This window comes from Cherax quadricarinatus, chromosome 24 (genome assembly GCF_038502225.1).
Source record: "Cherax quadricarinatus isolate ZL_2023a chromosome 24, ASM3850222v1, whole genome shotgun sequence".
NCBI classification, from domain to species: domain Eukaryota; kingdom Metazoa; phylum Arthropoda; class Malacostraca; order Decapoda; family Parastacidae; genus Cherax; species Cherax quadricarinatus.
The window spans coordinates 43,526,415-43,538,802 of record NC_091315.1 but is presented as its reverse complement, the minus strand read 5'-3'; the positions used below and the strand labels follow the sequence as shown (position 1 = coordinate 43,538,802).

Here is a 12,388-nt window from a genome sequence, read left to right as displayed (position 1 = left end):
TTGGACCCTTCCAAGCTTTACATGCTTGACCAGGAGTGGGTTCCATGCTGGGACTATGTACTCAGTGATCGGCTTAACATATGTTGTGCATAAAATTTCGAAGGATTCTTTGTTTGACTTCCTGAATTCTACCTGAGGTATATTAATCTCTCATATGCTGCTTACATTGTCCACAATGCTACACCAAATAATATATTGTATTAGTATGTACTTCAATTCAATTCAAAATTTATTCTCTATAAGGATTACAATGCTGAGTTTACAATTTTTGCTGATAGAATTATTATTTGTAATATTACTATTATTAAGTATTAGCAGTGATTAGCCCATATGGGTTAAAGAATAAAAAGGCATAATACCATGACTGGAACAATACACAAATAATCCGCACATAGGAGAGAGTGAAGCTTATGACGACATTTGGGTCGGACTTGGACTACTAACTAGTCACACTGGGTTGGGCAATTTTTGCGATAATAATAATATTCGGTACATGACGAACAGTCTTAAATTGATAATCCACTGACCTTCTTTCCCTTAAAGAAGTAGAGATTTTCATCTCGTTTGTCAAAGTAGACGCTGTCGATATCACTGGGGATGGTACGTCCCATCGGTCGCTTGGGTGTCGGTGGTCCATGGAAGTCCTGAGCGATGCGTCGAGGGTAGCCAGCTGCTACTCTCTTTAACTGCGGGTCGTACAAGTAGTAGTTCGCGCCTGTTGATGGTCACACATTTATTCTTGTAGTTACTGTAACTTATTTGTTTATGGAAATTCAAATTTGGGACTAAAATGTTGCAATTCATCAGCTATCAACAACGTAACAAGCCTGATAAGTGACAGAAAATGATAACTGCTCGCCAGCATGAGTAATGTACTTTAGTCATGGACTAAAGTATGTCACTGTACTGACTGTGGGTAGTGAAAGGAATAACGTGGACCTCATGCTAACGTGCCTAAGTTTCTATGACTCTGAAGTTAAAAATGGATTGGCACTGTATAACTTTACGGGTTTAGCGCTCCGCCCATGATTGTACTAATAATTTAACCAAGTTTATCATATAGAGTCGTCCTCAAGAGGGAGCTGGACAGATACCTAAAGTCGGTGCCGGATCTGCCGGGCTGTAGTTCGTACGTTGGACTACGTGCGGCCAGCAGTAATAGCCTCGTTGATCAGGCCCTGATCCACCGGAAGGCCTGGTCGTGGACCGGGCCGCACGGGCGTTGATCCCCGGAATGCCCTCCAGGTAGAGACATAATGCGTGTTACTTTATCATATATATAACTAGTGCTTCCCTGAAAGCATATTTCTTTATGCTTAACAACGGGCTCTTGATCCAAGGAATTGAACTTGTCCTTCCTTTTCTTGGGTGGAGCCGCACTACCTTCCATTCACCAGGTGCTGTGACTCCTACCACGACACCTGCATTATCTTACCCGTTATTGAAACTGCAGTTCAATTAATTATACACTAACATCAGAATACTTTAATTCTTCAAACAAGAATTAAAGAAAAACTTTATGTATATAAAGAGGAAATCTACCCTTTCGGTGTACATACCGAGTTTAATTAATTTTGCCACTGTCAAAATATATCTGGTGTGGGTGAAACTGTAGTCACACCAGTGGGGAAAAGATGGCACTAAGTAGAAGCCACAAAAAAGTGTATGTTATGGCCGCCAGGGTAAGTGATACTGACATGTTTTTACCCTCACAACCAATTGTCCCCTTTTATGGCCAAAACCAAGTCAGGGTTTTCAGCCTGACGCTTTAATTTGAGGGGTTTTGTAAAACTCTCAGTAATTAAGGTTCAGCCTGGTATTTCATGATGAAGGTTTTTCTTTTTTTTTTTTAGCTGACAAGAGAATATATGTGTTTGTGGGGATAGTGAAGGAGACACAGCAAACAAAAGTGGCCACAAAGCTGTTTATCCTGTCATGTAAGGAAGAAATATTACTGAGACAAGACTGCAGCCTCAGTCACAACTTAGATGCATCACACACCCAGTGGGAGCAACCTGACACTTTCATAGCTCTTCATTGTTATATCTGATCATGTTAATGTTAAACTAAAACGATAGTTCATCATATATTGTTGACAAAGGCATCATACACGAGTGTGTGGACAGTCTCTTAAGTGTGAAGTAATCTGAGCACCTTTGTAAAGAACCGCTACACTCCCTACTCGGGTGTATATTTATGTTTTTATCAACAAATCTTATGAGTTTATGAGTCAGTTCCGTCCTTTTTTACCTTATTATTCTAAACAGAGTTGTATTGTATTTTTTGCTATTTATGCCCCCTCCAGGGAGGTGCCATAATGTCCGTGAGAGGCTCTTGATCCAAGGAATATGATACATCCTCCCTCTCTCCAAATCGAACCTCATTGCCTCTTGTTACCACTGGCGCTGCATGACCCCTACGAGTTTAGTGTTTCTCCAACGAATGTAATAATAATCTGGCTTTGAATAGCCAGAGGATTCCCTTCTTGTCCTCCGAGGCGCTGATATATAAATGAGAGGTGAGTAAGGAGGACCTAATGAGGTGTGTAGTGTGAGTCAACACACGAGCCTCACTGCTACTGCTGTTTTGTTCGTTAGGAAAAAATATCTCTCGACGCAGATCTTTGTCATGTGATGAGCTGCTGAGAGTCAACCACTGGTGGTGTGCTGGTTGCCAGGGATCCACTCCACCAAGTAACCACTGGTGGTGTGCTGGTTGCCAGGGATCCACTCCACCAAGTAACCACTGGTGGGGTGCTGGTTGCCAGGGATCCACTCCATCAAGTAACCACTGGTGGGGTGCTGGTTGCCAGGGATCCACTCCACCAAGTAGCCACTGGTGGGGTGCTGGTTGCCAGGGATCCACTCCACCAAGTAACCACTGGTGGCGTGCTGGTTGCCAGGGATCCACTCCACCAAGCAACCACTGGTGGGGTGCTGGTTGCCAGGGATCCACTCCACCAAGTAACCACTGGTGGCGTGCTGGTTGCCAGGGATCCACTCCACCAAGTAACCACTGGTAGTGTGCTGGTTGCCAGGGATCCACTCCACCAAGTAACCACTGGTGGCGTGCTGGTTGCCAGGGATCCACTCCACCAAGTAACCACTGGTGGGGTGCTGGTTGCCAGGGATCCACTCCACCAAGTAACCACTGGTGGCGTGCTGGTTGCCAGGGATCCACTCCACCAAGTAACCACTGGTGGCGTGCTGGTTACCAGGGATCCACTCCACCAAGCAACCACTGGTGGGGTGCTGGTTGCCAGGATCCACTCCACCAAGTAACCACTGGTGGGGTGCTGGTTGACAGGGATCCACTCCACTAAGTAACCACTGATGGCGTGCTGGTTGCCAGGGATACACTCCACCAAGTAACCACTGGTGGGGTGCTGGTTGCCAGGGATCCACTCCACCAAGTAACCACTGGTGGGGTGCTGGTTGCCAGGGATCCACTCCACCAAGTAACAACTGGTGGGGTGCTGGTTGCCAGGGATCCACTCCACCAAGTAACCACTGGTGGGGTGCTGGTTGCCAGGGATCCACTCCACCAAGTAACCACTGGTGGCGTGCTGGTTGCCAGGGATCCACTCCACCAAGTAACCACTGGTGGGGTGCTGGTTGCCAGGGATCCACTCCACCAAGTAACCACTGGTGGTGTGCTGGTTGCCAGGGATCCACTCCACCAAGTAACCCCTGGAGGCGTGCTGGTTGCCAGGGATCCACTCCACCAAGTAACCACTGGTGGCGTGCTGGTTGCCAGGGATCCACTCCAATAAAAGTAACCACTGGTGTGGTGCTGGTTGCCAGGGATCCACTCCACCAAGTAACCACTGGTGGGGTGCTGGTTGCCAGGGATCCACTCCACCAAGTAACCACTGGTGGGGTGCTGGTTGCCAGGGATCCACTCCACCAAGTAACCACTGGTGGGGTGCTGGTTGCCAGGGATCCACTCCACCAAGTAACCACTGGTGGGGTGCTGGTTGCCAGGGATCCACTCGACCAAGTAACCACTGGTGGGGTGCTGGTTGCCAGGGATCCACTCCACCAAGTAACCACTGGTGGTGTGCTGGTTGCCAGGGATCCACTCCACCAAGTAACCACTGGTGGTGTGCTGGTTGCCAGGGATCCACTCCACCAAGTAACCACTGGTGGTGTGCTGGTTCCCAGGGCTCCACTCCACCAGCAGTAGCTGCTATTGATAATACTGTTACTTCTGCTACTGTTGCTGTTACTGCTCCTGCTACCGTTATTACTGCTGCTAATGCTACTGCTGCTAATGCTAATACTGTTACTACTACTGTTATTAATGCTACTGCTGTTTACGCCTATGCTGGTACTGCTGCTACTGCTGCTACCACTACTACTGCTGCTACCTTTGCTACTGATGCTACTGCTACTGCTGGTACTTCTGCTACTGCTGCTTCTACTGCTACTGCTGCTTATGCTACTGCATCTACTGATACCTGGAGTTAGACTCAAGAAATCGTAATGACACGATTGAGTCATGTTGACGGCAGTGAAGGGACTTGAGCTAGAGTTCGTCACGGCCACGCTAGCTGGAGATTCGTCTGTAAAAACTTGCATTTGCGGTCACAGAGGTGCCTGTGCTAACTTTCCTATGGTGTAGAAATATACCTAGTTGGATGAATCTTATTGTGGCTAGCTGGTCTAGTGGCTAACGCGACGGGCTGGAGTTTTGAGACTCTATGACCGCGGGTTCAATCCCGGCCGGGGGTATGGTTTATACCTGGAGTTTACCTGGAGAGAGTTCCGGGGGGCAACGCTCCCGCGGCCCGGTCTGTGACCACGCCTCCTGGTGGATCAGAGCCTGATCAACCAGGCTGTTACTGCTGGATGCACGCAAACCAACGTACGAGTCACAGCCCGGCTGGTCAGGAACCGACTTTAGGTGCTTGTCCAGTGCCAGCTTGAAGACTGCCAGGGGTCTGTTGGTAATCCCCCTTATGTATGCTGGGAGGCAGTTGAACAGGCTCGGGCCCCTGACACTTATTGTATGGTCTCTTAACGTGCTAATGACACCCCTGCTTTTCATTGGGGGGATGTTGCATCGTCTGCCGAGTCTTTTGCTTTCGTAGTGAGTGATTTTCGTGTGCAAATTCGGTACTAGTCCCTCTAGGATTTTCCAGGTGTATATAATCATGTATCTCTCCCGCCTGCGTTCCAGGGAATACAGGTTTAGGAACCTCAAGCGCTCCCAGTAATTGAGGTGTTTTATCTCCGTTACGCGTGCCGTGAAGGTTCTCTGTACATTTTCTAGGTCAGCAATTTCACCTGCCTTGAAAGGTGCTGTTAGTGTGCAGCAATATTCCAGCCTAGATAGAACAAGTGACCTGAAGAGTGCCATCATGGGCTTGGCATCCCTAGTTTTGAAGGTTCTCATTATCCATCCTGTCATTTTTCTAACAGATGCGATTCATACAATGTTATGGTCCTTGAAGGTGAGACCCTCCGACATGATCACTCCCAGGTCTTTGACGTTGGTGATACTACTGTTGATAATGCTACTGCTGTTGCTACTGCTACTACCGCTAATACTACAGTTTTACACTGCAGGATCATATTCCTTAAGTACAATATGTATGTTATCACACAAGGGTTCTCTCTCTCTCTCTCTCTCTCTCTCTCTCACACACACACACACACACACACACACACACACAAACACCTGTTTGTACTCACCTATTTGTGGTTGCAGGGATCGAGTCATAGCTCCTGGCCCCGCCTCTTCACTGATTGCTACTAGGTCCTCTCTCTCCCTGCTCCATGAGCTTTATCATACCTCGCCTTAAAATTATGTATGGTTCCCGCCTCCACTACTTCACTTTCTAGGCTATTCCACGGCTTGACTACTCTATGACTGAAGAAATACTTCCTAACATCCCTTTGATTCATATGAGTCTTCAACTTCCATTTGTGACCTCTTGTGTCTGTGTCCCATCTCTGGAACATCCTGTCTTTGTCCACCTCGTCTATTCCGTGCAGTATTTTATATGTCGTTATCATGTCTCCCCTGACCCTCCTGGCCTCCAGTGTCGTCAGGCCGATTTCCATCAACCTTTCTTCGTAGGACAATCCCCGTAGCTCTGGGACTAGTCTTGTTGCAAACCTTTGCACTTTCTCTAATTTCTTGACGTGCTTGACTAGGTGTGGATTCCAAACTGGTGCTGCATACTCCAGTATGGGCCTTACTGAGGTATCGGAACGCTATCCGTAGGTTTGCCAGGCGCCCGTATGCTGCAGCAGTTATCTGATTGATGTGCGCCTCGGGAGATATGCTCGGTGTTATACTCACCCCCAGATCTTTTTCCTTGAGTTAGGTTTGCAGACTTTGGCCATCTAAACTATATTGTGTCTGCGGTCTTCTTTGCCCTTTCCCAATCTTCATGACTTTGCATTTGGCAGGGTTAAACTCAAGGAGCCAGTTGCTGGACCAGGCTTGTAGCCTCTTCACATCTCTTTGTAGTCCTGCCTGATCCTCATCCAATTTGATTCTTCTCATTAACTTCACATCGTCCGCAAACAAGGACACTTCTGAGTCTATCCCTTCCGTTATGTCATTCACATATACCAAGAACAGCACAGGTCCTAGGACTGACCCCTGTGGAACCCCGCTTGTCACAGGCGCCCACTCTGACACCTCGTCACATACCATGACTCGTTGTTGCCTCCCTGTCAGGTATTCTCTGATCCATTGCAGTGCCTTTCCTGTTATGTTCTCAGTAGTAGTACCAGTTCCTAGTAACCAGTTACCAGTAACCAGTGTACCAGTAGATGACTCACTACCAACCGTCTCTGCGTGAATCACTGACTGTATTCATATTGCTGCTGACCATAGGAGGATTTCAAACACCCTCACCAGTAGGCACTATGAGTCAGTCAAGATAGGGAGCAGAGAGAGGCAGGTCGGCTGTTGGCACTTTCCATACTTCCCGTTATATATTATACGTACTACCAGCCTACGTGAGTACAGTGGACCCCCGCATAACAATCACCTCCGAATGCGACCAATTATGTAAGTGTATTTATGTAAGTGCATTTGTACATGTATGTTTGGGGGTCTGAAATGGAGTAATCTACTTCACAATATTCCTTATGGGAACAAATTTGGTCAGTACTGGCACCTGAACATACTTCTGGAGTGAAAAAATATCGTTAACCGGGGGTCCACTGTATTCTTACCCTATCCACGTATCGAAAAACCCACATGACAAATGGTGGCACCGGTGTGGCCGTGGATTTAAGGGTATTTCAGATGTTAGAAGACTGTTTGTGGGGAGCCGGCAGGTCAAAGGTGAACCGTCCGCCACCTTCAGCTACTCGCTACCCTCACTCTTCTCCACCCTGTGTACTCCAGCCTGCAAGCCTGTTGCAGCCGTTTTTCAAGCTTCCTGGCTTAGTTCGTGTGCTAATTGCTTCAATCTCCGAGGGGTTGACCCGGATTTTGCAATTAAGCCAGTCAGTAAGCCAGACTGTGGAAGTGAACGCTAGTCAGCCTACCTCAGCCTACCATCCAGCCTGTCTCCTGTCATCCACCTGCTCCTTCATGCTGTGTGCATCGTTACACGTCTTCCAGTCAGCTATTCTCATGGGTTAAGCCAGTCAGTTGGATGATGCTGGTAAGAGTGGTCTTCATCATCCCTGTGGCATTGTGATTTAGTTAAGCCACCTTGTGCGTGGTGAGAAGTGCGTGGCAGTGAGAGCGCACAGGGCCAGCTTGTCCCGCTGCCCCCACCACCCGCCACCCACCTCATCTACCTGTGGGGTTTTTCTTTTTTCCGCCCTTGTACCGGGTCCTAGTACTGTTTTGGCTCACATAATTGGTCAAGAGATTGTAGCTGGCGCCAACGATAAAGCCAGTTATGTGAGTTCACCGAGAAAGTGCATTTCTTCCGACGACAGTGTGAGTGTAGGCGGCATCACCCGCAGGACAACCTTCCCCTCATCACTAGTCACTCCGTCTACTACTCCAGACTTCAGTGATAATTTTCTGTTTAGAGACATTTTTCTTGCATTTAAAGACATTTGCGTGTGTGAGACATTTACAGTGAATTTCTTGTGTACTCTAAGCCTTGTGTTTTCAGTGTAGACTCAGTGTTTCTTTGACTCATTATTTTTGCAATATTTTTCAGTGTTATCGCTCATCTCATACTTTTTATCTGTGTTTTTTTTTATGCTACTCTATGTCTTTAGTAAGTATTATTGTGTAGTGTACCAGTCAGTCACTCCGTGTGAAGTAATTCATTCATTTTTTTATCTTGTGTTCTTTCAGCATTGTATTCTCCAGTATTTGTCATTGTAGTTCATGCAGTGATATCCACCCCAGTATACCAAATTATCCATTTATTTCTGTATACCTTTTTTTCGTATGCCAGCAGTGTCTCATTTCTCTAATTTTTTCGCAGACTTGTGTACCATTATTTTTGCCAGCAATTTTTGTCATATCAGTCACAGCAAGATTTTGTTGTAAGAATATACAAAAAAAATGAATAAGTGAATATGTTGTGTGTGCCCCGCCACTTGTAAGTGTTGTGTGCCCCGCCACTTGTAAGTGTTACACTTCCAGTTTTGTTTCTTGTTTTATTTTTATTCATATTTTTCATATTTCTTTGAACAAATTCACTCTTAGTGTAATTTTAATTTCTTTTTTAACGTAAAGTGTTTTCTTTACTCTGTTTGAGTAAATTGTTTTGTCTAATTTACAATTAAGAGTTAAAGTGTTCAATCAGTTTTTCTTCATATTTTTATTTTATTATTTAACCTACATTTTCCCAGTGTAACTTTATTGCTACATTGATTATTTCTGCGTCTTATTTTGTTGCACTTGTTCTGCAGTGAATTATTTTCTTTTATTGACATTATTATTCTCAGTTCATTATTGTTTGAGTCTTGTTTTTCATTTTATTATTTTTTCCTCATGTTGTCTTTGCATTATATTTTAATTTTGTTTATGCATTCTTAGAAAATATTTAAACTTCCCAGTTATCTCTCGTTGCATACAATTTAGTGATTTTATTGTTAATTTCTTTATTAGCAAGAGTACAGACAGCTCATTTTGCATTTAATTTAGTCTCCAGTAATATTTTTACTTGTAAATTTCAATGTATTTTTTTTTTATCTTGTCCAGCAGTCCTTTACATTGAGTTGTTCTTCCTCTTGCAGTGTATCTTAGACATTTTTTTATTACTTCTGCAGAATTAGTTGCATCTCTTTTATTTCAATTTTAGCATTTTGTATCATTTTTATTGTTCATTATTTTTGCCTTATTTGTTCTTGTGCAACTTCTTTGCCATTATGTCTCACATACCGTCAAGTGATACTTTAGTGAATGGCGACACTCAGACCTCTCAGGCTACTGCTGCTCCTGTCATCAGTCCTCATAGTTCCTTAGCGACTGACAGACCGACCCAGACACTGAGATACTATAGTTTGACTCGTGATTCCCTTGATGCATTACCTTTATTCAATGGCCATGTACATAGTCTTGAAGCATGGTTTACTGCCATTCGTTCTCGTGTTAATGCTCTAGTTGAAGGTCCTCCTTCTGAGGAATGTCTTATCAGACTTGCGAAAGAAGCTCTTCATCGATCCCCTGCTGCTGTTCACGTTGTTGATCTCCTTGATATGCGAGACTTCAGGAATCTTACTAAGTGGTCACAATATGAGGAACTGATTCGTTCTTTCCTCGTACCAGTAAAAACAGCTGATCCATATGTCGTTCTTAGGGAACTAGTGAATGCTACACCCATGACTAATGAATCGTTGAGTGCATTTGCTGTTAGATTACACAAACTTTTATCATCATTTATCAATGCTGTCCAGTCCTCAGCTTTTGTCCCTGATGAGGATAAACCATCCACAGCATCCTTTGCTAAAATAGCAGCTTTTGGAGCAATCAAAGAACTAATGCCGCTTGCTTCTGTGTGTGCTTATGAGGCTAATCCCCCAACTGTGACGATGGAACCCCTTACAGCCCTAAATCATGTACATTCCTTGTGCCCCCAGGGTACTTTCCCATGTATCAAAAGTAATTTCACACCTATGCCTCAGTCTGCACCACCTCTTGTTTGCGCCACAGCGACAAATCGTGGTCGTCAACCATCTCAGCGATCACCAAGGACCAGTGTACAGAGTCATTATAAACCTCGTAGTATTCATGGTATATTCAGTAACCATAGCCAGTGGACTTATTACAACTGTGGTTTCCGTGGCCATATTGCAATTAATTGTCCTGATAGTTACCCTAAGAGGCGTTGTACTGATGATGAGTACCAGTCAGATCTTCCCTACTGTACTTATCATAGAATACATGGACATGACACATCTGAGTGCAATGCTCTCTACAACCTTCAGTACTCTAGGTCTTTCCGTGGCCGTTCCAACCGCAGAACTCGTAGAGGAAACAGACATCGTGGTTCTCAAAATAACCAGAACCAGGCTCATTCTTCCAATTCGGGGGAATTCGAGTGCCCCAGTCAAACTGTCCCATGGTGACAGTAGGTGATAATGAGTACACCATCCCCGTTCACAATTCCTTTGAAGCCTTAAGCAGTCTCGAGAATGACAATCCTGCTGATGATGTTGCTTCACATGTCTCTGATGTAGATGATTTTGGGGATGAAGTGGAACAAATCTTTGCTGATGACAATCCACCTTTTTGTTTGCACATAACTTCCAATGCAACCATAGGCCCTATAGTGCAAGCATCTGTTCATAATGCGCCCGTTCATTTGTTCATAGACTCTGGTGCGCAAGTCAATATTATCAGGTCTAGTTTGTCTAGGGATAAGCAGTTACGACATGTCCTTCTCATAGAACCGACTCATGTGTCCTCCCTTAGTGGAGTAGCTGGTTCTCACCTGCGTGTCCGAGGTCGGACTTCCCTCACTTTTTCTATCCAAGGTAGAGACTTCACTGCTTCCTTCCTTGTTGTCGACCAGATTACTTTCCCTGGTGACCTTCTACTGGGATTTGCTTCCATGCGAGACTTATGCATTGTGCTCGACCCTTATCGATGGCATGCCCAAATTGATGACTTGATCATACCATTTTGGGGTTACCAGCTTGGATCCGAGATCTGCCATACTGCCGCAGAGTACGACATTCGAATTAAGTCCTTACAGGCCAGTGCATTTTCCAGTAGCGTACCCAAGCGGTCAGGCACTGATGATCCTGTCACTCCTGTCTGTGTTCCTGCAACTTCAGACTTGCAAGATAGTGTCCAGTTACCTCAAGTGTCCGAGGACGCTCTGACTACCTTGAGTGCTGAGCCTATCCCTGCAATGTCTGCTAGTTCAAGTAGTAGTTTCTCCACAGGGGACGCCTTGTCGGAAAACAATTACTTGCAACTAGTAATGCAATCTCTTGTTGATGTCACATGCCGTCTGCAGAAAGATGTTTCTGTCGCAGCTAGTGCCCTCACTAGAGTGTCTGTTGTTGTTCCTAGTGTTCCAGATGGTGATAACGTCCTAGTTGACAGTGATTCTTGCAAAGTAAAAGGTCTATTTGTTGAACCATTCTTACATGTTGTAAGAGATAGTAAGATCCATTTCTTCCTAGCTAACACTTCTGGTCACAGTGTTCGTCTTAGAGCAAATACCAATCTTGTTGACCTTGTTCACTATCCTTACCCTGTTCAGGTAGAGGATGAGTTGTCACCTGACCAGTGGGTCAGTGCTATTTCTACTGGGGAGACCTCATCCACTTCACTGGATCAATCTGTTCCACCAGTTGAGGAGAAAGACATAGCTCCCACTGACTTCCCAGATGAAGTCAAGCGTTTGTTGACTCTGTTGAACAAACGTCGTAAAGACATTGCCTTACCAGGTGAGAAGATGGGTATAACGAACTTATTGTCCCATCGTATTCCACTTGAACCTGGTACTAGACCTATCTATATACCTGCGTACAGAATGCCTCATTCACAAGTTGCTGTCGCAGAAGAATTGATCAATCAAATGCTTGATGATGGAGTTATTGCACCTAGCAATTCACCTTGGAATGCACCCTTGATCCTAGTACCTAAGAAGGATGGTACTTGGTGCCCAGTGATTGACTCTAGGAAGTTAAATGCGAAAACTATCCCAGATCGCTTCCCACTTCCTGTACTGGGTGATCTTTTACGTAACATCGGAGATAACAGTCTTTTCAACCCTGGACTTGTTACAAGGGTTTTGGCAAGTCCCTCTTCACGAGGACAGCCAAGAGCTAACTGCATTCTCCACTCCTACAGGTCAATCAATCCCAACAGTGAAACTTGGGATGAAGTTATACCTGATGTGCAGTGTGCTATAAATTCTGCTTACAATGTTTCTATAGGTGACACTCCACATTATGCATTGTATGGTGTAGATAAACGTTTGCCTTATGAGTTG

At 45.2% G+C, this 12,388-nt stretch overlaps 1 protein-coding gene across 2 annotated transcripts in view; it reads right to left on the bottom strand.

The window, feature by feature from the left end:
- Positions 1 to 527: 527 nt before the first annotated feature.
- The window catches only part of LOC128690784 (uncharacterized), a gene marked incomplete at its 3' end in the record, with an annotated part of 94,305 nt that continues 82,444 nt past the window's right edge, over positions 528 to 12,388 (bottom strand). For both annotated transcript variants that reach the window (XM_070088470.1, XM_070088469.1), the window contains 1 exon segment: positions 528 to 715. In XM_070088470.1, the coding sequence (XP_069944571.1) occupies positions 528 to 715 (188 nt within the window).